Here is a 26496-nt window from a genome sequence, read left to right on the forward strand (position 1 = left end):
TCATGTTAAAGGCAGGAATATTATTCAGCATACCCCCACCAAAGTCAGAGAAGATAAAAAATGGATATGAGAAAGCGCAGTACCTTCGAAATGGGTCAAATGTTAGGGAGTAGGACCAGCCCAGCCTCCTCCGGGCGTGAACGGTCGCATCCCACGCCGCCGGCCGGTGCTCTTCTCATATGGCGCGTCCTTGCGCTAGGGTTGCTGGTAGTTGTGGTCCTCCTGGACCAACTTGAGGGGTAAGACCAGCTGGAGCCCAACAGTGACCGCGGCAAAAAAATAAATACATGTCAATCTTACCTAATTTTCCAACGGCTGCCCCAGCTCAGTTTCTTTGTGTTGCTTTTTGTTTTTTCTGTACAGCATTATTCAGGCTAACAATAATTTTCAAGCCGGCACCACAACGTGTGCACTTCTGCAGCAGTGAAGAGATCATTCTGTCTTAGCATCTTGGTGGTTGAGTCACAATATAGCATTTATGAGTATGCGAAGTAATTCTACAGTAGAAGTATTACTTGGAGTCATAAACACTTTTCTGAAATGGCCCCAAAACATCTAAAATGAGATTACAAAAAGAATACTCACTGGATAATAAGATTGTGCCCTTTTTGCACGTTAATTAAGTTGAACATTTCAGAAAGGCATTTATGTGTACCTGGAGTGCAGTGCCTGGGGTATCAATTCACATATTTATAATGCGTTTGCGAATCGGACCCTCGCCACAGAGGAAGATGTAACACTGTATGAAGGGTCTTAGAACAATATTCTTTTCACTCCAGGTACATTCAGGAACCGATGGTAAGTGCATTTGTGTACCGTAGAGTGCACATTGCCGTGTCTACACGTCCCACCAGACACCAGTACAACGCTGATAATAGAGCTGAGACAAATACGATTTATTGCATGTCAAAACAATTATGATGGCATTATATATGACAAGTGTCATGCTTTCAGAATCGCAATTATGTTATTACTGTCAAATGGCATCATTTCAGTACCCCATGAGGCACCTTCGATGAAGGTTTTACATGTGTGTACATATCCCTTTACATATGTTAATACATACAAATGATAATCGTTAACCTGTATTGCTTTTTAACAAGTATGTTTTAATTCGATTTAAACATTCCGTAATACACAGTATAAACCTTGGAGTCACAGCACAAAAATATTGAAACATAAACCTTTCATGGCAATCCAGAGAAAGCAGAATAGTATGTATCTATGTTTCATATGTGCTTGTTTTATTGCAATTTGTATTGATTGTCGAAGTTCGCGGAAAATCACTGAAATACTCACGTTCCCCTAACAGTCAGTCAAAAAGCACAATTTCTGTAACATAACTCAATTGTGTTATATTGCATTAAGCAAAGTATATGTTTTAGGGAATCGCGGTCAGGGAGTGCCCTCTAGAGGATACAACTGATTTAGCACGCTCCCTCTTCACACCAAGCTTCGTCGTCCTTTCTTCCACTTTAGATATGGTACCCGGTAGGGTAGAAATGACTACAGACTTCTCATAGCGTGTCAGTTAACACTCGACGGCTCCCAGCGCCATTTCTTCGTACAGTAGATATCATCACTCCTTTATTAAAGGTACATTAAAATCAATGACTGACGTGTTTCCTTGGTTTGCGTGTCTGCAGTCAAAATCGCCCACCCTCACTCGATGATAACCCAATTTACAGTGCTACGAGAAACGGCCATAGAGAAAGAAAGACAGAAAGCAAGATGGGCGGATAGGTGGATGGACAAACAGACGCGCTGTGATAACCTACGTGCTGAATGTGTTGAACTACATTATTTCACGTATTTTCTACATACCCAGGTACCAGATACCTCCCATACTATATCAACAACTTTCTCTTTATACAGTAATGTATCGGCTACTCATGCTCTAACTTCACCACGTTCTTCACGTCCTCTGCACCAACAACACATACAAAAGGAAAACATTCTGTCCAGGGTCAACTCTCAAATGAATATCAAATTCAAAAATATATGTAGATCTATGGACGGGAACAGTGCTACTATACTTAAAGATTCATGTTGTTGCTCAAAACGTTGGAGCACATTACTGTAGTTTGCTGCTTTTTCCATTGTCTTTCCTTCCCTTTCTTAGCCATTCAACCAACATGGCTGAGTGTTTGTGTATGTACTACACCCACTTCATCTGTGAACACTCCCTGCTAGCACCCGGAAGCGCCCTCATGGCTGCATTGGAGCTAAACAAAACAGCAAATAAAATACAATAAACAGTTATTTAATCCTACTCCTCACACTTCAATGGCTACTAGCATTTAGAATGATGGAGGTGTGAAAGGACTGCAGGAAAAACAGAGTAGCGCTAAAGTGGACACTATTCCCTGTTTACATGTTATTAGGAGGTATGCTCCATGCCAGTTTATCCACTTCAATGGTCGGACATTTTATTCTCTCCCCTATCTTTCATGATGTTTTCAAAATGGTATTTTTTTTGTACAGTTGAGAACCTGAATCAATAGGCTCGCATGTCCAACTTTTTATACAGAATGGGGTTCTACTTTAACTGTATAGGGTGGTGCACCATGTTTTTGACCTTCGTTGTTCCTGATATTTCTGATCAATGTAGAAAACCTTTGAAGTTTCCACCCACAAAAAAACGGGGAAAATAATTAAACGGCCCAACTTCTCTGATCCTTAAACAGTGAAGTGCAAAACGTAAAGTTGTGAAATAGTATGCATTTTTAGTACACGCACTTCAAATCGGGCGCGTCAAATAAAGGTCTAGAATGGCTGGATCCTATGCCAGGTTTACATTCATCCGCATACAAGGCATCTGCATACAATTGATGTAAATTATCTATTCAAATTAAGCTTTTTTCTCAGAACAGCCACTGGCAGTGTAATTGAATGACAGATTACGTTTTGTAAATGTTTTTTCTGTAGAAATCCTACAATTCTGGCACAAATCTTGCCCTCTGAGAATGACACTACTGGGCACTTCTTGAGAAAGTGGATTTTTTTTAAGAAGTCAGGGTTATCCTGAAAATCTGGCTTGGATCTGTCACTCCGAAACCTATATTAGCTACCCCTGCGCCATGTAAACTCAGGATTAGGTCAGTCATTATTAAGCTTGCTCGTTATTTGAGAACTTGAGGACAAAGACTGAACGATAGTTAAAAACCATCTTTGAGACCGTAGTAAGTTAGGGTCAAATTTTATAGATAATGGGTTAATAAAGGCACTTAGGTATGGATTCATTATTCATTTTCTGTAAAACTATTCTCAACACACAGCAGTACCCCATCTCGACTAACTAGAGAACCATCTGGAACTATGACAACATAACATTAGTCTGCCTCAAAAAAAACACTTAGGAGAAACCTTAAACAGCACTTACACTGACCTTTTGTACTACGTGCAGTACAGAGATGCCACAGAAAGGAAGGCCTACGGTGGCACTTAAAACACTTTGATTCTGACTCCGGGCTGTTGCTTGAACTGGAAAAACACTCCCTTCTGAAAACACAGCCTGATTAAAAACACTACCTGGAGGCACTGTGAGAGACTCCTGATGTAATAAACAGGAAGTGTGTTTTGTGAGAAACAAATACCCAAAAACGGGAAAGGTGCTCTCACTTCCTGGTTTTATATTTTAAGTTAGAAAAATGGTAAATTGCTACACCCAAAAACGCACACATACACACAAGTACACACCCATTCGCATATACATACGTAACAATATATCTCTCCATAGACTTAAAAAAATTATATACATAATAAAATATGTTTTTTTTAAATGTATGTCAGTTGCTTAGTTAAAATAGACTACTTGGCTAAACTAACCATTTCTGTTTGGTTATAAAGAATAGTTAGGTATTACGGAAGACACAGTAGGTCATCCTACTACAGTGATATTGCTAACATTTATTTGCAGTTTTTTGTTATGAAGGAAATGAGACTATGTATGGTACTCAGTGTTATGACGTCAAAATGTCAAACAAAAACGTCAGAACCCGCCTCTCTAAAGTGACAAAGCAAGGAGTGTGAAAGAAACGAGCCATGACTGAAAATTTGAACTGTTGTGTAAGTAAAATACACTTTACGTTTAATCCTGGTTTGTTGAGCGTTTCACCTTTTTATAGACCGTCTTTGTGGCAAAGGCAGGCAAGGCATCGATGTGAACAGGGATATTTACTGATGCTGTGCACTTTTGTTGGAAGCAGCAACACATTAAATGCAATAAAGCACTTTACAATTGTAACAGCAGAAGTATCATTTTCTATGCACAGGACCAGGAAACCACACAGCAAGAAATGATGCAAGATTATAAATAGTATTAAAAAATAAGAACAAAACAAAGCTTGCCACGTTAATAGATTAGGTAGTGAGTGCACTGAGTATTCAGAATGTGGTACTGTTAAGTTTGCAACAAGAAGTACAGCAAATGGAAGACGTGGAGAATTCCAGAATGAGCTGCCACCTGATTGGACGACATGGAGGAGGGCATGGTGCGTCAGGAAGCCATGGGGTTCCTTCCCAATTGTTTTGCTGGGATAATGTTCAAACTCATCATGATGAATATGTTATTAAATGAGTAATGGCAGAAGTCTTCTTGTGAGCAGCACTAGCGGGTGGGATGGCCCTACAAATATGAGCTGGAAGACCCTGACAAAACCACAGCCTTATATTTTAATGCACCCCCAGACGTGTTTGTACAACGAGACTGCATCTCACTTTAGAGACCCACCCTTAGGTTCTGCTGGTTAGTGACCATCCAACAGTTCCCAGTGGGAATAAGGGCGCTCGTATCTATTACACCAATGTGGTGAGACTCCTGCACTCCCGATGTCTTGTTTGTGCATATTTTTACACAAAGAAGGTTGTGTACGTATGGGGGACTGTACAAAGAGGGATGCATTGAAAGAAGGGAATCTATGGAAGCGTAACATGAGGCAATCAGAGTAAAGAGGCAGCTGGGACAGAATCTGAATATGGGTAGCCAATCGGAAACACCAGAAAGCAGCTATCCTTGATACTGACGAATACAATGAAAGAGAAAAAATACCTTTTCTAAAGCAAAAGGGTCCATTGAGGGAGTCATTGTTTGCGGTGAGAGAGGTCTGACACAGGATTATTCCAGTGTTGCATGTTACAGCTTGGATGAGCTGCTAGGAGGGGGATAAAGCCACAGGGTCTTGGATTTCCTATCCCAGGAACAGCATTAAAGATCATCAAGTCCAGTGTCTGCATGCGGCCCATCACAGATGGCACACCCCCATCGAGCAGTGGTCTCACCCCCATGCCTCAGGGCGTCACTGCACAGCCTCGCATTGGACAGAGGTTTCAAAGGCCCCACAAGGGTTAGGGCAGTCCATGAGTGTGTTTACATTTGTGTGTTGTGTGAGCTACCTTCATTCTATTAATGGATAGATGGAGGTGTCCCCAGGTTTTAAAGCATGGGAGCTTTTACTAATTAACACCTTGGCTGCTGTGACTTTTCCCCTCCTGTGCTGAACTTTTTTGAATACTATGGTTTCATGACAAGCTCAGCTCGTCATAAGGAGCGAAGGGGTTAAGAGAAACGGTGTGCTTCAACTGACTGATTCAGTACTGAGGTTGTTGTAATAATCTGTTTTTGGTTAATTTTTAGCACATTTGTTTGGAGTCATATACACAAGTAGAGGGGGAAAGGGCCAAGATCTTAAGAGTGTGACAACTGCAAACAGGCACAACATTAGACAATAATAAATGTGAGATGTAAAAATAAATACAACACACCTTGACATGGCCTTCCATAATTGGCAAACTAGTACTTGACAGCCTCCGCTTTGTAACAAACAGCCCTTAACTGGGAAATATCTTAAAAACTGTGCGAGGCATCAACATGTTTCAGGCCTATTAATGATTCATGGAACCTTCAGCAGAACAGGGCAATAAGCAATTAAGACATGGCAATACTGCCTTCAGAACAACATTTGGAAGGTAAGGTTCATCGATAGATATTAGCAGTTCTTATACAGTGACAGTTATATTGATAGCTGGATGTTGACAGATTATTCTACAATTGGTTTGTTGCATTTTGATATATTCTCTTAATTTGTAAAAACAAAAAACAAAAACACTCTTCAGTGAAAGGTTTTACCTTTAAATGTGAAGTACCTGGTCTCTTAGGATCAGAGGCCTGACTGTTTTCGGAGAGTATGATTCCCTGGCAGAGAGACAAACAGTGTGGACTGAGTTGCTCTCTCTGTACCAAAGAACACCCAAGGACTTGTGGAGACGACTATGCCTACCATTCTTTAGAAGGGTTACGGCCAAGCTGTGACCATTGTGTTTCGCTGCTGTCACTTTAGCGTCAATGGGGAAATTCAAATATCTGCCACCTTAAGCCCTGCAAATGCTGGGTAGGACATCTAGCTCCAGCGCTGGGTGAATTTTGACTACACCCCCTGGGATGAGGCACGGTCCTGGTTCCGTTGTGTACGATTGATATAACAATCTACAACAGGGAGGAGATTTGTCCTGACCAGCTGGTACGATAGGACATGGCTGGTTGAGGTTTCCTAATTAAAGATGTCCAACACTGGTGCGGTGACAGAGTGGTGAACCCTGATGAATCTGCCATAAAGTCTACCGGGCAGTGAAACTTGTCGGTTACAGGTAGTGGTATGCGACATTAAGCTACCAGCCTTTTTATCTCACCAGCACACACCTTAGTTAGTAATAAAAGTTGTGCAATTGGTGTGTCTGATGATTTTAAACCTCACTTCTTTTTTGTTTGTCACACCAGGTAGCAAATCTCTGGGCTGCCTGTATAGCACTTTTTTGTTTGCATACATTTTTTGTTTTGACACTGTTCTTTTCTTGGAAAAGGAATGGCAACCAATGATGAGAAAGGGGCTGAGTATTGGTAACATCTGCCAAGATCCCCGAGGGTTGTTCGCCCGTGAGGTGCCTTCCTCTCCGCCACACATTTTTTCATTTTTTCATTTTCTTACGTTTTGAGTGTGGATGGATGGACTGTTTCAGTGGGACAGACATCACTGGGTGTGTCGAGTTGAATCTTTCCCGGAGTCTCCCACTTATAGTTACAAACAGTGGTTTGTGTTGGATAGTATGACATTAGAGAACATACACCTAACCATAAAATTGAGAGGGGGGTGTTGTTGGAATCATAGCAGTGGTCCAGCTTGTTGGTTTCTCATGTCGATTAGATGTTTGCTAACTAAAATCCAGGGTACAGGGATTTGTTGTTATTGAATTTAACTGAGTGGAGGGCTATCCCGTATGTACCGTCTTGTCCCTCTTAGCTCCTTTGTGATTATACACCGCCATTGGCCCAATTCTGCATACTTCACACTTCTTCATGAAAGGATGACATTCACTACGTTCTGCTGACTTAAGAGGCACAATAACATTGTTGCTCCATCCCAAAATATCAGCACTGAATTACTTACAGTGTAATAAATGTGGGGTTCTGTTTGGCGTCACACCCAATAAACCCCCTTGTCTGCTCAAACCACGAGGCAAATGTTCCTCTAAGTAAAACTATCTCCTCATCTGAGGTTTTGGGTCACACCTGCAGATGTGTCCTGAAGACCAGCCTAAGTGCAGATGCAAGTAAAGAGACATGAAGTAGCAGTGCATGATGGTATGGAGGAGGCCCATGTGACAAGGTGCACACTGAAAGATCCAGCCTGTATAAAGGAGCCACATGAAGTGTGGAGTTGAAGTGTGGGCCACATTTACTATGTTCAGCACAATGCTTTAGGACACAACACTGCTGCACTAATGTGCAGCTTTCATGACTAAAAGCTGCAGTGGTGGGAAGCACTTTTCTTTCTATTGAATTAGCATCCTACAAAGAAAGTGACAGGTGAGGATACCCTGGGATTATTTTGGAGTTGGCATTATGCATGAATATTTAATATAGTTTTAGTTTTATATAAATATAGTCCTTTGTGAATGTTACACACATTTTGTTGAAAAATGTGAGGCTCAGTTTTCTGGTCTTAGTCCCTCTATTATTCAGACATTTACTGCACACACCAGGAGAAGAGAACTTTGGGGAATGGCTTCTTTTGAAATCAACACTGAACATTGTCAAACAACAAGGAACCTGCCTGACTTGATTCCACTTATTAATAAGTTTCAGTTTCGTGAAGAACTAAGGACGAGATGACGCCACTGTTGTGTATTAACCCACTGTTGTGAAATCTGAGCTTTACATTGTGTATGCCCACCACAGGTGTATTTTACAAGCAGAAGGAAAGCAAAACAACAACATTTGAAGGACAGCCACAGAAAACAAACGTAGTTAGGACATCCAGATAAGGCAGCCCGGATAAAGAAACAAAGCTTCGACAGTTAGTGACAAGAATCGTGGTGTTGGCACCATAATGTAGGAAAGGAGCAACTTATCCCAAACGAGGGGTAGAGACGGTTGAGCAGAGGTAATAAGTGTTCCATCACAAGGAAACCGAGTGCTCCCCTCTGTTCTGCGGCTCCTCTCCCAGAGACCAGGCATGTGAACACCAGGTGTAGTCCACAGGCTCGTCAGTGAATGGACGAAACGTAGCAGGGATACAGTCTTACACACAGGCACAAAAATGTCAAACTTGAGAATGCAACTTCTTCCTGAATTGTCAAATCTACTCAAGTATGTTTCTAAACACTACCACGCTGTATAAATGTACATTTATATAAAAAATATTATTTCTGTACTCCGTGTGTACTCTGATGCTTTGTGACGTAAGAGTCAGACCAAGGTCGAAAACACCGCAATGTCCAGTTTACCGGCCAAGAGAACAGCTAGTCCATGCTGGTTGCATAAACAAACCCTGTTGATAGGGGGTGCACGTCCTGCTAATGATACAACATTAGATTGTTTCCAAGCCAGTGTCAGTTGTTACTGTTATCGCCATCACTGTTTCTTCTGTGTATAATCCGGGTGACTAATTTCCTCTTGGCAGAAGAAAAGGCTGCGTCAGTCCATCAAGAACAATGGACTCAAAAGGCAAGTTCCAGATGTTGCAGTCCAAAGGAACCCCGTGGAGTGAGGTCAGAGAGCGCAGTTTCCGACAAGAGCCGCTGAATCTTCCCTCTTGTTTCCTTCATTCGCATTACACCCTTTCAACTCTGGTGGGGTCATAGGAATCTGGAAAAGGTAAGGGAAAAAACTGAGCGTTATGGAAATCAATATTCATGGCGAACTCCTAAAAATATCTGTTCATCCTGCATGTGCAAGCTAAAATAAAAAATGCGACCGTAAGCAATTGGAATTAATGTATTGTAAACGTATTTGATTGCAACGCTAAGCAATGAACACTCTAGGTCACAATATTCCACATCGCTAAATGAAGGAGACCCCAATTTACAAAAAATGTAACTTTAAAGGTCACGCTCTTGCCTATAATTTCATTATAACTTTTTTAAGATTCACAAAGTCAAAATGATTCACCAAAATCTTTGAAAATTAAACTGATTATTTTTCGGCAGAAGAAAATCCACCAGTTTTTGGGAAGGTTTAAAGCGTAAATATATGTTAACTGTTTTATACATGTAGATAACTAGGAGGTAGCTTATCCTGCACCCTATCCACAGGGACAGTGTTAGAAAGGCATAAGGGATGTTTTCTCACCCAATCCCAGCAATACAACACTAAGGCCCTAATTACGATGTTGGGCGGACTTGACTCTGCCCCACACCATTTCGGTGTGAGATCTGACCAACCGTCAGTCGGCGGTTTCAAACACCCTATTACAATTTGACTGCATATGGTGTGGTCGCAAACTCCCATTTCCCTATGGGAGCTTGTTTGGCAGCCAGAAACCTGCCACTGCACAAGCTCCCATAGAGAAATGGGAGTTGCTGTAATTCCCTGCATCGTGTGGGAGGCAACTCATGGTGCCTGCCACACGGAGCAGCGATTTACAGTGGGGCACCATAGGTGACACCCTAGGCCACCTACCTAAAGCCGCAGATGCAGGAGGGCCCTGCTAGGTTGCTTTCCGACAGGCTTTTCATGTCGGAAAGCCCTGTCGGAAACCAACATCATAATCCTGACGGGGGAACGCAGTTTGTAAGGGGATTATGTGCGGCCTCCACCTGGTCAACGGGCTCTATGAGCCTGCCTGAGGCCAGTCGGTCCGACCGGCTGGTTTAAACTCATTGTAATTAGGTGGTCGGACTTTAAACTAAAGATTCGGTCGGAGGCTTTCTGACCAACATTCTAATGAGGTACTAAGTTGTATCTACACAAAATGAGTTAGAAAAACAATTGCAAATATTAGCGAAAACTCACTAAATAATGAGGACACAATATTTGGTGACCTTGACCAAAGGCCTTCTACTCCGTCCAAAAAGGACTTTTTAATCGTTTTTAGTTGAGGAGAATTTATCATTAGGACCAACGCTTGATTAATTGTTCCTCTAAGGCTTTCACCTCCAGTGTGTATGTTACCTGAGCTACTGATCCAGCAACAACAGACCTTCATTAACAAAGACCAAAATGACCCCCAAAAATGGACTTATCATAACATACAGAGCCAGGAACAGTGTGAATTATCACAAAATGTAGGTATTTGTTAAACAAGATTTAAATTACAACAGCAAAGTCAATGAGAAAGCACGTCAATAGCAATTTATGCAAGAAATATTTAAAAAAAACAAATTATGTTAAAACATTACTACAACAAACAAGAAAAAAAATCTCATCAGATGTGTTAACCTCAGAATTTTTTGTCTTTAGCTCCTTTCTTTCATGCCAAGTTGGGAAATCATAAGTTTCTAGCCTTGGGTAATGCTCTTGCTGGCGGATACTCTAACTGCAGATTTTGAATCTTGTGAATCACCACAGGCATCAGGCCGGGTACCAAAATTCTTGCAACAGTTCATGCATACTGACAGGTAGTGCCACCCTCTCAGTTTCTCTGCTATACCGCCAATGGACATGGCAACACAGAGCTGCATGTAGGTGTCGTACAAACTAATGTCGGTTCATACCTTCTCTTCTGCACCCACAGACATCGAGCACCTCCGATAGATTGAAATGAACTGGCAGTGTGCCAATCTAAATGGAAACCTTAAGGACACCTAAAAGTTCACACTATAGAATGGGAAGTAACGTCGAGTGGTGTAGTGGTGAGTAAGCTGCAGTTAGATAGGAGCAGCCACCAGAAAGAGTGTTAAAGAACACAAGTCACTAATTCTTCCGATTAATACTTTTAAATACAGATTCCTCACCTTGTGGATTGCTGCCAAACCAATGTCACCTCCAAAGATGTGGGTCTCAGGAATGAACTGTACACCAAGAAGTCCTGCAAGACCATGCAGGCAACACGGCCTTCTCTGCAGACTTGCAAGTTAGTAGCGTCTGATGAAAGTATAGATGGACACCTACAAGGCTGCCTTGTACTTGTCCAAAACAGGAGCAACCTGAGCCGGGGCTGTAGTTACAGACTTTGCCCGGGCAGAAGGAGCCCTAAGGCTCTCAGGATGATCCTTTATTTTATGTCTTTATTTTATTTGTCGAATTTGTAATGCGCATAGCTGCCCCAGCGAGGGGGCGTCCCAGCACAAACCACAGACTCCAAGACAAGAACCAGAGAGCAAGGTGGATTATCCAGGGAAGAGCCATGTCTTTATGGCCTTCCGGAACCATAACCATAACATAGCTTCATACAAAGGACCATCTATCACTATAAGATGAATTTTTCATTTCTTTGCACAAGTGAATCCAACAAAGAGCTGATCATCTTTCCCGTAATCCTCAGACCTATCAATGGTGAAGCTAAGTGACTGCTGAGGATCCAATCAGAATAGTTGTTCCTCCTCCCTATAGGGGGTAGCACCAGAAGAACGTGGGGAGTATAACAAACTACTCCACATGAAATGGTGATACCTCTATCAGGAGAAAGGATACAAGAATCCCAAGCACCAGTGTGACAGCAAAGAAGGTTGTATACAGAGGCGGGACTGCCAATGGTCGAAGATCACGGACATTACGCGCAGAAGTGACTGCAGTGAGATTCACAGTTTTCAAAGTCGACAGCTGTATAGAGAGGCCTCATGGGAGCACATATCAGGAGAATCAGGACTAAATGAAGTTCCCAACATGGCATGACAAAAGGGTAGGGGAAAAACATGTGAAACCCATTTTGATACAATGCATCACAATTGATGACTTGAATAATGAAGTGTGATAAGAAAAACAAAGTAAGTCCAAAAAGGCTGACAAATGGCCCTTAACAATGCCCACAGCAAACCCTTGCCAGGTCAAAGTTCAACGCACAGAATTATATCGGCCAATGATCTTCCTGCTTTTTTCACACCAAGAACAAGCCTGATAAAGAATCCCTCTGCCTGGACGGAATGTGAACCAGGCTCCTGCTAAAATAGGCTTTCCCTGTGCTTTTGCTGCAGAAGTAGTTTTCAAAGGCAAACACTGAATAGTACTGGCAAAACCAATTGCCTGGATTTAATGTGTGTGACACATGCAATGTTAGCACATTTAAAACGAGACACAGGGAGTGAGCAAACAGGAGTGGACAGAGATGGCTTTTGTTGTAAAGGAGTCCTTCGCGCAGTTTAATGCAAGCACTCGAGTGGAGCTGAACGGCTACACCGCAGACAGTCGAAAGTGTCAGGTGAGAGACCTATAATCCAGTGGGCTGAACCGAGAAGTGACAGTCTAAACCCAATGGCTGAAAAGAGCCTGGTCGAAGAAGCTAAACTTTGAAAGGTGCAAACCCATAGTCTACTCTATGTGGAGTGTTATTGATAGGTCTGTTCAACAGCTGCGATATCAAAACACAGACCTAAAAATTTAACACTGCCCTTCTTTTCCCAAAACTGTTTTGGATTCAGTCTCTGCACCTCTCTGTTTTCTCACTCTGCGTTCTCTATTCAGAGATATTGATGAGAATCTGTTGAAGTTAGCGGGAGTGAGCTCATCAATCTCGGATTCCAATTTGACTCAACATTTGTCAATCTGTTTCAACTCTCACCCATTCACGCGAAACAGCAATTTACTGCCTATAATGCAATACACGATATCAACAGTAGGTGACGCCACAACCTCACGAGTAGTCAAGTCAAGTCAAGTCAGAGAATTTGTATAGCGCACTACCTACCCAGAGGGTCTCAAGGCGCTTAGAAAGGGGAGGAGGATTACTTGTCAAATATCCACGTTTTAAGTTGTTTTCTGAATGCTAGGTGGTTGAGATGTATTCAATAAAATGTTCCAAGGTGGATATGTGCGGATAATTTACGTTGTTAATCTCAGTTTCAGAGTTAAATCGCTTTTTATTCCTCATGTGAAGCCTCACAATGGACACACGTTAAATTGTGTGAACCCGGAGATTTACAAAATGTGTGCTTTAATTAATTGCTGGTTCTTCGAATCTAAATGCTTTCAATATTTCTGTGACTTTCCAAGACGTTGAATCACTTCGAAAAAAGTTAATTACATTGTTGAATGTGGGTAGACCCTTCCTGTCATATATGCCACCACCTTTCCCACATGTCACAGTCCGCATTTGTGTTCGTTTTATCTTCTATTCGACCACACCCTCATTTCATCAAAAACAATGGGATTTCGCCTCAGTAACAGGGGTAGCTGGATAAAAGCGTGACTGTGCAATTAAGACGTTTCCGCCCAACTCTCTTACTCCTACACCCCACAGCTAATTCTGGTAAAGCACATGGATTATTGTGCCTTTCCCCTGGTATCTCAGCAACGGTGTGAATAGCAGCACAATGACTAAGGCAGTAATATGCATTAGGGTTAATCAAAGGCTTGTGGATACGAATCTTAACATATTGGAAATATATTGTGGCTTCTCAATGTATTATTCCTATTACTGAATCATAGTGTGGTTACGTATTCTGTACGACCCGAATTTGTGCATATCCTGCAAAAGTAACAGTACAGTACACGTTATTATCTGTACCTTCTCATTCATTTCCAAATGTGCATGTCCCAGTGGTTTCAACTCGTCACAATAATGATAGCCATGAAGTAACAATGCCAAAAAGGGATGTATCCCGCTAGCTGGCAAAATGGCGGCAGCTCTCGGACTGACGCAAGAATGACTTCTGGGGTCCACAATGATGCTGGAAGCCTGGTCACTGGAGTAATGCAAAAGGAACAAATGATGAACGGAAGGCTGAACAATGCAAACATTCACCCCAGTCACAAAGATCTGGGTTAAATCAATCGTTCTTTTGCTCACACCACCACCACAGTTTGGATCCAGCCATAGGCAAATCAGTCTTGACCCTGTTCAGCCGACATGGGTCCTGTGCTCACTGAACCACTGGATTTAAGCGCGCCTCGCTGATGAGGATGATGCTCCGAAACTGGTCCCAGGATGCTTGTTTCCAGTCCAGAGAGGACCTGGCCTGGCAGTTCGGGTTGGACTGTTCCCATTGGGAGCAGAGTCATGACTGATTTGCATATGACTGGGTCTGAACCGGAAAGACATAGGGAGCAAAAAAGAAACTATGGATTGAGGCCCAGATCTCTGTACTGGGGTGAACGTTTGACATTGTTCTGCATTTGCCGTGGGGCTATCCGACAGGCACGTCACTAATTCACTATTACCGCCTATGGGTAAACTACTAATCCGGGTTGACTGCTCTTTATATGTCTGAATCCAGCTTGAGATCTGGATGTATTTGAATCTCGACAGGCTTGGCCCGACTTTGTTAGTTAAGTAGTCCCATGGAAGTAGAGATCCATCCATAAACAGGTCTTCCCAAGTGCTGATTCCGGCTTCTCTTAGTGGATGTGTAAGTGGATCTGTTGTCCATGCAGGGGGAACGGGTAGGTCCCATATAGGAGCCTTCCCTGAGTAATACCCCACTTTGATAGCTTGCCTCACTTTGTACCACTTGGATGCAATCCCCTGTAAAACTTTCAATTTTATTTTTTTTAAAGTATTTGGGGTCTCCAAATTTAAACAAAAAACCGACCTGTCCTACTCCTTCACAGTCCAGTAAGGTAGAGAACATGCGGCCCACCCCTGTCGCTGCTGGTGTTTTAAGTAGCATGCGTGTATGCGAGAGCTGGAATGCCCATGCGTAGACCTGAAGATCGGGTCCAGCTAGTCCTCCCTTCTCTCTGCGGCGTCTTATTTTTTTCCAAGAAATTCTTGGGCTCTTGTTATTCCAAATAAAACTAGTAATCGTGCTCTGTAGCTTTGAAATTAACTTAGGATAAAAAAAAAGTGGAATAGAGGGGCCTCGGTATCTCGGGCACTATCTACCAACTAACAGCCCTAAGCAAGATCTCGCATGGCCTGTGTGAATGTGCTGCTGGGAATTGGTCTCCCCCCTCCCTAATGAATTTCCTGCCAGCTATACGCTGAGACAGCACACAAACACTACCTAATCTTTTGCTCTGTGGCAGTTCTTAGTTTTGATAGATTGGAGCCATGCACGCAAATGAGGATAAAAAAAGAAAAGAAAAAAAAAGACATTGTTCTGCATTCTGTCCATCAATTGTTCTTTTTGAATTTGTCACACCGAGTGGGACGGGTATGCCCAGACGTGGGTCAAGTGCTCTCCATGCCACCAGAGTCAATCTAGCCTGGCTGATGAGGGATGATGACCCAAAACCAGTCCCAGGATTCTTGTTCCCAGTCCGTGGAAAACCTGGCGTGGCAGTTCAGGCTGGACTGTTCCCATGGGGAGCAGGGTCAAGACTGATTTGCATATTGCTTGGTCTGAACTGGAATGGCATGGGGAGCAAATAAACGATAGATTTAGGCCCAGATCTCTATACCGGGGTGAATGTATGACCTTGTAATGCATTCTGTCCATCAATTGTTATTTTTGCATTGGTCACTGGAGTGGCAGAGATGGCACAAGTCGTAACTGATTTTTACAATAAACTATATGTTCATTGTTCATCATTGGGCCCATGTCTGTGATGAAATCTTAGATAAACTTTGAAGACACCTGGACAATGGCAGGTCTTCTGTATTAACTCACCTTTTGACAGCAGAAGAAGTGACAGATGTTCTCTCTTCTTTGCAAACTGGAAAAACGTATGGGCCGAGTTGCCTCCCAACAGGACTTTACAAGCTACTGGGCGTCCCTCCTGGTTCCACTGATTGGAGCTATGTTTGAGGCAACAACTTGGAGACTAGATGGATGCTGCTAGAGTAACTTCACACAGTTGCTATCACAACCATGTACATGCCTGGTCCCGATGTAGATGCAACATTCATACAGACCACACAAATTTCACTTATCAAAACTGAATCCAAGATTCTAGCCAAAGTCTTGGCTAACAAACAAATAAAGAAAATTACAGCTCTAATTATTCCTAACCAGAACTAGACACAACTTGGGTAGACTAAATCTAATTCTGGCACACACACAAACTTCCAGAGTAAGCAGTGCTAATGTTAATGGATTTCGAAAAGCCTTTTATTCCTTGATCTGGAATTATCCCTTTAAAATCTGGCATATGTTCATCCTCTGTCTAACAACTCACTAAGTAGAGTGAGGCTCAATGGCATACTGTGTCACCCAGTCAAGATAGAACAGGTAAAGCAACCCATTTTACACAATAATCCCATGAGTAAATACAATATACAAGCCACAATATATATGGAGTCCTTGCATGTAGTACAGCTTAATTAGCCACTAGTGTTCCAAAGTTTATCCTGGTTCAAGCTATTCGAAGCTAGTATATTAGAGTTCTATGGGCAACAAATCAGTCTCAAATTTGTGATCCACCCTGTCACTTGCTTCTTGCCTATTTCAATATTCAGCGGTGTGCTTCGTATGAAGTATGTCGACACGTTTTGGCCCTAAACACAACATTTCAAAAAGGCCTCATCAGGACAATACAAAGACCTCGGGTATCAGTATTGAAAATTGTCCCAAAGGACATAGAGCCAAGGGACGAGTTGTTGTCCGTAGGACTCTCATACATCAGCTTCAAATAGCTAGAACCAGAATGAACTTTAGGATAGTGGTTGCAAATTTATATTACATCCAAGGACAACATATATATTGTGTTGTATATGTTGCATTTACCTATGGGATTATAGTTGTGAAATATGTGTCAATACTAACTGTTGTATGTTATTATGTCTGATTTCTAAATAAGCCTGATTTATGTATTGCAATTAAATATTTACTCATACATTGATAAAAAGTGGACATAATGCTTGAAAAAAGATACCCAAGAGGAGTTGGAGTGGTTTTAGTGTAAAAATAAATAAATTGGTTACCATATAAAAGCGGATGGAATTTAGAGATGGGTTAACTGTGTTAATAGGAGTCACCCCTTCCCACCCCCGAGATATACAGGAAGAGTTAGCTGTTGACCCACTGTTTGGAGAATGACACCACTAATCCTATTTGGGATGTAGTGCCTGGGAAATTAAATGAGGTTGTTGAATCTGGTTTAGCCCAAGTGGTGGTGAAGCTGCATAGATTAGAAATGTTGATTGATAAAATCAGTAAATATTCTTGCCCTGATTTGCCTATTCGGTCCAACATACCTGGGCAGTCTGGTGCTCAACCATAGGCTGCATGTCCACAGCCCTAACCCCGAGAGAACCCAAAAGGTGTCACAGAACCTACCTCGCCATTTAGTTGTGCACCTCGAGGGTCAGTCAACAGCCTCAATTCAAAGTGTCATTACAGTGAACTGCCAGTATAACTTGCAACACAACAGGGAAATTCTGATAACTGTTACAATAGGCGGGGGTAGAGGCAATTCACATCCACACCTTCAATTCAATCTCCCCCCGGACTGCTGTCCCTATGAGCTAGTTATGTCAAATATTTCTCTCTTATCATTAACTGTAGGAGAATCTACAGCTCAACTTAAAAATAAACGGTATCTTTGGTTGTTCAAGAATATTGAATTCCATCTCAGCAATTATAGCAACATACTTTTAGTTCGAAGAGTGGACTGTATCTGTCATAAGCATGGGCGAATTTTGCGAATCTCGCTTTCGCGAATTTTGCGGATTTGCGAACTCGCAATCCGCAAAATCCGCGAATTCTCGCAAATTTGCGGATTTTTTTTGTGTTTGCGCGGGTTTCTGCCAGTTCGCGAGGGTTTTGTACAATTTCGCAAATTGCGAACTTACCTGTCGGGTCGCAAGTTTCGCAAACTTGTTGTTTCTACGTGTCCAGCCTGTTTGGGACACTCTTCTTCACCACTGCCACTCTCTGACTACTCATGCCACCATCTGGCCCACCCATGCCACCCTCTGTTTCATCACAGCACCCTCTGGTTGTCCAGTCAGTGTACATTATTGTGGCAACGCAAGCACACCTTCCCTGCCTCAAGTGACCTGAATTAATTTGGGGCTGATTAATGTGTCACAGAATATTTTTTTAGCTGGCACCTGCTTCCTTAGTGCTTCCTGATTAGTGATCTTTTGCACTTTCTAAGTGCTTTCATTGTTGCAAAATTAGTTACAACACCTGCCCCGCCCCAACTGACAATAATGAATTAGGGGCTGATTAATGGATTTGAACTTCCAGCCTGGCTCCTGCTTGTCTCCCTTAGCTGTAATTCAGGACCTTTGTGGCATATGTGTAACTATTCTGAGGTTCAGAGCAGGGTCACATAATAGTTGCAACTGGCAACTGAACTCTGGAGGGGCCCCTCAGGAAGCACTACAGGAAATGGCTACTAATGATGAGCCTGAACTTTTGAACCTGGTAAGTAGTTTCAGTTTTGCTAAGATCGTATTTCTGCAATTTTGCACTTATTCGCGGGGCGCGAAGTTGTACTGGGAAGCCGCGAACTCACGCGAACAGTGCGAGCAGTGCGAGCAAAATCCGCTGCTCGCGGATTTGCGGATTTTGCGGGAGATTCGCAAATCTCGCGGATTGCGAATTTACCGAAAATCCGCAAAATCCGCGAGCGAAACGGATTTTCCGCCCATGCTTAATCTGTCATAGTGCTAAACAATTCAGTGGGGACTGTTTGGTTTTCCCATGTATATACCCATATTTGGCTCACCTTTTATCTCATATAATCCAGCTACTACTAACACACATTCCAGTATTAATTTGCTCCCTTAGGTTCTTTTTTATAGACAATTTTTAATTGTTATAAACACCCTTACTTTTTTCTATGGCACAAAGGCATAATCCGATTGAATCAGCACATACAGGGCTCGACAAATCTAAACATTCTCACTTGACCTGCAGGTCGAGTGAGTAGACTTTTCTACTCGACCTAACAGCAATGCACTCGACCCACAATTGATCGCATAATGGACTTTTTTCAAAACATTTGCAGCGCCAACAACCCAGGAAAACGTTGGCCTACCAAATTAACTAAGCTAATAAATTACTGTATTAAGTAGTTGCATCGCACAAAACACAAATCACTTCTTGGATCATCACACAAATCACTGGTACCCATGACTGTTATAAACCTTGGAGGGAGAAAGGCAAGGACTACCCTGCATCAGCAGCAGGAAGAATGTGTGCACAAGCAGGCGAATACATATGCACACACACAAAAACCCACACACACAGACACCGCTAGGGCTTAGCACACCAAGCAATATTACCAACTGAAAGTGCAGGTACACAAAGGTCCCACACCAAAAGCAAATGCAACCCTCAACACAATGTCAAACAGACATTCTCGAACTGGGTCACAAAAGAACACTAGCAATGTGATAAAAAAAGCAAAATAGTTGAAGGAGACAGTCACCACAACATCATTCAGATTAAATCTTGCTGTGCTGGGCAGACTAGAATAAGCAAATATGTGTCTCCCTAGTACACCTCACCCCTAGAGCTACCACAGACAGAATGACACCTCATTCAACTGTCCTATTTTTTCTTCCCGGAGATCTGTACCCCCAGTGGTGGAGTTCTATAGATCTTAGCAGAAAAAGAGGCAGGATAAGAGGAAATAAAACTATAAGCATTTGCAATGCAATAGGTCTCGCATTAACGCACGTTAGAGCTATTGACATTGCAAATAAAAATGGTGCCTTTTATTTTTGTTTTTAAAATATAAAAGGCAGTGTCGTTTACAATGCCAATAGCTTAAACTTGCATAAATGCGAGACCTATTACATTGCAATTGCTTGTTTTTACAGCACCTAGTCTTTATTACTACCCAAAGAAGCAGTTATTAGCAATCCTAGCAACCAACCAAATACCGAGAAAAAAACAGTAAGGTTCTACACTAGTTCGCCTTGCTGTCCCCCGCCCATGAACCTTCTTCATGGGGACTCGTAGGCTAAATTAAAATTGCAGGTTACACAAGGCTCTCTACAGCATGGGTACTCACAAACTTTCTCTCAGGGGCCAAATTTACAGTGTGGTGTGTGTCCGAGGGCCGCACCGGTGGGGGCGGGGTCAGTGAGGGAGGGGGCGGGGCTAGAGCAACAACAAAAAACTGTGAGCATGAGGGTGAACACAGGTCCCTGCAGCGGACGCATTCGTCCACTGAGCCACCAGACCCGATATATATATATATATTCACTGAAAAAACCATAGGTTATAGACCATATATAGTTAGGAATAAGCATTTACAAAACCTTATTTTACTCGCATAAAACCATTGAAATTCCATATATAGTTAGTTGCACTAACTATATATCGTGCACCCGCAATCCACTGCTGATGATGTCACATATTACATCATTCATGACATGGTCAGTGACATCACTGATGACATCACTGATGACATCTCAAATGACATGACAAAATGAACAAAGGATATTACAACAGACAGTGTCGTGGTTCAGAAACAAATGGAAGTTTTTATAGGTGTGATAATAGCTCCTCCCCTGCATTAAGTCCTCCTGGTGACTTCGTTTGGAGGTCGATAATATACCGAGACTCCAAACGTCTGAGTCGCCTTTTCAAGTCTCCACCCCTAACATCTTGAGGGATGCAGTCTAAGCTGAAAAAGCTGAGTTTTGTCCTGTCGCTGTCGTGGTGGCTAGCAAAATGCCGGGCCATTGGATAATTTTCATCCTTATTTGCAATGGCTCGTTGGTGCTCCAGGATTCTCAACTTAACTGCTTTAGTGGTGCTTCCTACGTACATGCGTTCGCAGGGGCACTTCAGGCAGTATACCACGAATGTGGTTGAACAAGTAATGAACTTGTTGATTTTAACTTTTGAGTCCCTGTGTGGCACTTGGTAGCTCAGTACCCTCTGACTGTTACTGCAGGCTTTGCATTTCCCGCATGGATACGAGCCATGCATCGCCTTCAGTTCTCCTTTGGATCTGCCCTTCGGTAGATGGCTAGTGACTAGTGTATCTCTTAAAGATCTTAATCTTCTAAAGGTAATCATGGGGTGTTGTTGCAGATCTTTCCCGATTACATTATCGGATTTCAAGATCCCCCAGTTCTTGGCCATAATGGCTCTAACCTTGTTAGCTGCCACTGAATAATTAGTGATCAATCTAATAATGCCACTCCCTTCTTTAGGGCTATCTATCTTTTTGTCTTGTAAGAGGGTATTTCTGTTGACTTTCTCTGCCTTTTTCTCAGCTTGAAGGAGGGTAGATACAGAATAGCCGCGGGATTTAAAGCGTTTAACACTTTGTTGAGCGGCCTCTGTGTAATCTCTCTCCAGAGAACTGTTACGCTTAATCCTTAACAGTTCCCCGTAGGGGATACTCTTAATCAGGGAGGTCGGGTGACTGCTGCGCCCGTGGAGGACAGAGTTACCCGCCGTCTCTTTTCTAAAGAGGGCGGTCTGGATCTTGCCTGCGTCAACGAAAACTTTGAGATCTAAGTAGTTAACCTCACTCTTGCTTATAGTACAGGTGAAATGCAGGTTAAGGTCATTCTGATTCAGAATCCTAATGTAATCCATAGCTGAGTGTTCCGACCCCCTCCAAATAAGGAAGAGGTCGTCGATATACCTCCTCCAGCATATCACCTTCTCCACCCAAGGGGTTTTGTCATCTGCCCAGGCCACCTGCTTCTCCCACCAGCCCACGAAAAGATTCGCGTAACTGGGGGCGAAGCAGGTTCCCATCGCAGTCCCCCTTACTTGCCTGTATCGTTGATTCTCAAAAACAAAAATATTGTTATTCAGGCAAAACGATATAAAGTCTAGAATCATCTGACTATGTTGCAAGTATCGGGCGGGTCGTAGATTCAGGAATGTCTTAACAGCTGCAATACCATCGTGATGACTGATGCTCGTGTAGAGGCTCGAGATGTCCATGGTAATCATCAAGAAATCCTCCTCCCACTCCACGTCTTGTATCTGCCTCAAAAAATCCTTGGAGTCCTTAGTGTAGGAACTCAATTCAGTAACCCAAGGAGCCAGGAATGAGTCGATAAACTTCGACATGTTCTCAGTTAGCCCACCTATGGATGACACGATGGGCCTCCCTGGTGGTTGCGTGGGGTGTTTATGGATCTTAGGGAGGTGATAAAAACTCGGTAATCTCGGTTGTTTGCTCTGTAGGTATGAGTATTCCTCCCTGTTGAGTATGCCTTTTCCATACCATTGATCAACCAAGGAGTGGTAGTTCCGGATACTCTCCTGATACTCACGTTCCGTTGCCGGCATGTAGTTGTTAAAGTCTTGTAATTGAGAGAGGGCTTCCTTGCAATACTGATCACGTTTCAGGATAACAACGTTCCCGCCCTTATCTGAGGGCTTTATTACTATAGAGTCATCCTGTTGTAGACTTGTGATTGCTTTGCGTTGTTGGAATGACAAATTCCAATGTATATCCTTCTTCCGTGCTTCTTCAGTTTGCGAAAGCCTTTGTAGGTCTTGGTTAACGGCGTCTGAAAAGATATCCAAAGCATCCATTGGTGTCTGTGGGAGAAAGCGGGAGGTTGGTTTGAAGAGACTTGGTTCTCCAATCTGGGTTATACCCATGGACATGCCTCTCCCGACAGTGTCTGTTGGAGGAATGGTTTGACTTAGTCCTTCTTCCAAAAGGTCTTCAAGTACCGCTAGGCCCTCCAAGTCATTGATGCTCATTTCAGTTGGATCAATTTGAGTTGTAGCGGACTCCCTTGGTGGGCCTTGTGCCTTCTCCTTGAGCGCTTTCTGTTTGAAATACTTCCAAAGTTTAAGTTTGCGGATGAACAGGAATAGGTCTATTCTTGTTTGTACATATTCATAGCGGCCTGTCGGACAAAAAGAGAGTCCTAGCTTGAGGACATTTTCTTCGTCCTTATTAAGGACTCTATCTGAGAGGTTGATGATATTAAGATCTTCCATCAATTCCTCTTGGACCTGTTTTGCCGAGGCCTCTGTTTCCTCATTTCCCCTTCTCCGCTTCCTCCCGCCGCGTCTTGTGATGCGTCTCCGCTTTTTTCTTTGGTGATTTCCGGGGGGCGCTTTTTCCCTCCCCTTAGCCAGTTTGAGCGGATTAAATCGCATTCCTCGTGAAAAGAAGCCGATTCTTCAGCTTGTGCGCTTAGTTGCGCTCGATTCTGTGTCTCGTCGTCTGCCTCCCTCCATCCCTCTATCTCCCTCCCTGTCTTCCTCACTCTGCTCTGACTGTCTCACTCCCTCTCCCTCTCTCCTTCCCTCTCCCTCCCTCTCCTTCCTTCTCCCTCCCTCTCTCCCTCCCTCTACTTCCCTCTATTTCCTCTCCTTCCCTCCCTCACCCTCACTATCCTTCCCTCACCCTCACTCCCCTTCCCCCTCTTCCCCCTCACTCCCCTTCCCTCACTCCTCTTCCCTCCCTCACTCCCCTTCCCTCCCTCCCTCCCTCCCTCCCTCACTCACTCCCCTCCCCTCACTCCGCTTCCCTCCCTCACTTCCCTCCCCTCACTTCCCTCCCCTCACTCCCTCCCCTCACTCCCTTCCCCCTCTCCCTCCCTCACTCCCCTTCCCTCACCCTCACTCCCCTTCCCTCACCCTGCTTCCCTCACTCCCTCACTCACTCCCCTTTCCTCACTTCCCTTTCCTCACTTCCCTTCCCTCACTCCCTTTACTCACTCCCTTCCTCCTCTCCCTCCCTCCCTCCCCTTCCATCACCCTCACTCCTTCACTCTCACCTTCCCTCCCTCACTCCCTCCCTCTCCTTTCCTCACTTCCCTTCCCTCCCTCCCTCCCTCCCTCCCTCACTCCCCTTCCCTCCCCCTCTCTCCCCCTCCCTCACCCTCTCTCCCCTTCACTCAATCCCTCCCCTTCCATCACTCCACTTCCCTCACCCCCTCCCTCCCCTTTCCTCACTTCCCTTCCCTCACTTCCCTCCCTCCCTTCCCTACCTCCCTTCCCTCACTCCCTTCCCCCTCTCCCTCCCTTCCCTCACCCTCACTCCCCTTCACTCACTCCCTCCCTCACCCCCTTCCCACACCCTGCTTCCCTCACTCCCTCCCTCACTCCTCTTTCCTCACTTCCCCTCCCTCACTCCCTCTACTCACTCCCTTCCCTCACTCCCTTCCTCCTCTCCCTCCCTCCCCTTCCATCACCCTCACTCCTTCACTCTCCCCTTCCCTCCCTCTCTCCCTCCCTCACTCCCCTTCCCTCACCCTCTCTCCCCTTCACTCACTCCCTCCCCTTCCATCACTCCGCTTCCCTCACTCCCTCCCTCCCCTCACTTCCCTTCCCTCACTCACTCCCTCCCTCCCCTCACTCCCTTCCCCCTCTCCCTCCCTTCCCCCTCTCCCTCCATCACTACCCTTCCCTGACCCTCACTCCCCTTCACCCTCTACCTCCCTCACTCCCTCTCTCACTCCCCTTCCCTCAATCCCTCCCTCACTCCCCTTTTCTCACTTCCTCCCTCACTCCCCTTCCCTCACTCCCTCCCTCACTCCTCCCTCCCCTCACTCCCTCACACCCCTTCCTTACTCCCACCTCAATCCCCCTCCCTCACTCCATCCCTCACTCCCCTTCCCTCCCTCACTCCCCTTCCCTTCCTCCCTCCCTCACTCCCTCACACCCCTTCCTTACTCCCACCTCACTCCCCCTCCCTCACTCCATCCCTCACTCCCCTTCCCTCCCTCACTCCCCTCCCACATTCCCTAACTCCCCTTCCCTCCCTCACTCCCCTTCCTTCCCTCCCTCCCTCCCTCCCTTCCCTCATTCCCCTTCCCTCACTCCCTCTCACTCGCTCTCCTTCCTTCACTCCCCTGCCCTCCCTTCCCTCACTCCCTCCCTCACTCCCCTTCCCTCCCTCATTCCCTCACTCCCCTCCCTCATTCCCTCACTCCACTTCCCTCCATCACTCCCCTTCCCTCCCTCACTCACCCCTTCCCTTTCTCCCCTTCCCTCACTCCCTCTCCTTCCCTCACTCACTCCCTCCCTCCCTCACTCCCCTTCCCTCACCCCCTCCCTCACTCCCTTCCCTCACTCCGTCTTCCTCCCTCTGTCGCCCTCCTCCCTCTGTGTGTCTCCCTTTCTCTGTCTCCATGTCTCGGTCTCCCTTTCCCTCCCTCTCCCTCGGTCTCTGTCCGTCTACCTCACTCTGTCATCTCACCCTGCCTGTGTGCCACTGGGCTGAGAAAGACAGCTTCCCCAGTGCGCACAGACACACAGCCCCACCCGAGCACTTATCAGGTCTTTAAAAAGACCATTTGCATGTGAATGGGACTTTGTTCACCTCTTAGTGCCCTTTCTGCCCCACTCTGGCCTCCTGGAATGAATCGCCCGGCCCCACAGAGCAGCAGTCTCTCTCAGAGTGTCTCTGCAACCGGTAGTGTTTGCAGACACTCTTGGATATATATATATATTTTTTAACACGGGTACGATGTCTCATGGTCCACGGGCCGCCACGGAAGTTTCGCCGGGCCGCTGCCGGCCCGCGGGCCGTACTATGAGTACCCGTGCTCTACAGCAAAAGCAGTAGCCCTCAGCTGTTTGCATAAAATACAAGCCGATGCACTGTATATTACACTTTGAGTTTAGCAGACGGCAAGATGCTATTTTAAGATGAACTGGTGACTAAGCTACAACACGTGGTCCGGATCTTCACAGGAAGTGCCACTGTGTACTTGGTTACTGTGACTATTACGACTTGTTTAGTGCCTTATACCCAAGAGTATCCAGGCACTAGGCAGCTCTCTCTCTCCTCTGAAACCCTCTGCTCTGGACAGGAATACAGCAAGGACAGGGCCAGCGAAAATAACCAGACTTGGCATTTTCTTTAAAAGAATAATGTATAAACTGGCACAATCTTAGATATGTGTGACGATTGTTCCAGGCTTAGTCAGTGATGACCAAAAGTGATATCATTTCAGCCCTCAAGCAAATGGTAAGCAAAACTGTTTTATCACATGCTACTAAGAGGATGAAGAGTAGAACTCAGATGTGTTTTTCACTGACGTGGTGGCCATCTTTTAGATGCACGTACAAGAGAGACAGCAGAGTTTAACAATAATTCTCTGAGGGACCCACAACCAAAGTATGGCCTTATGTTTACTGTTAATTTTGTGCTCAGGACCTACAATAAGCAATACCAGCATTTTGTCCAACCTGTAACCATTATGTTGGAGGCCTGTATACAAAGCATTAAACATATTAATTCTTGAAATAAAGGCTGCTACAACCACAATGGCATGGTGTGGT

At 44.4% G+C, this 26496-nt stretch overlaps 1 protein-coding gene across 1 annotated transcript in view; it reads right to left on the minus strand.

The window, feature by feature from the left end:
• Window positions 1-6840: 6840 nt before the first annotated feature.
• Window positions 6841-26496, minus strand: part of JCAD (junctional cadherin 5 associated) — a 329723-nt gene continuing 310067 nt past the window's right edge. Inside the window, exon 4 of the mRNA XM_086941588.1 lies at window positions 6841-9142. Within this exon, the coding sequence (XP_086797714.1) occupies window positions 9108-9142 (35 nt within the window). The 3' untranslated portion in view covers window positions 6841-9107. The remainder of the gene's footprint in view (window positions 9143-26496) is intronic.

The sequence above is a fragment of the Lissotriton vulgaris genome, chromosome 10, assembly GCF_964263255.1.
Source record: "Lissotriton vulgaris chromosome 10, aLisVul1.2, whole genome shotgun sequence".
NCBI classification, from domain to species: domain Eukaryota; kingdom Metazoa; phylum Chordata; class Amphibia; order Caudata; family Salamandridae; genus Lissotriton; species Lissotriton vulgaris.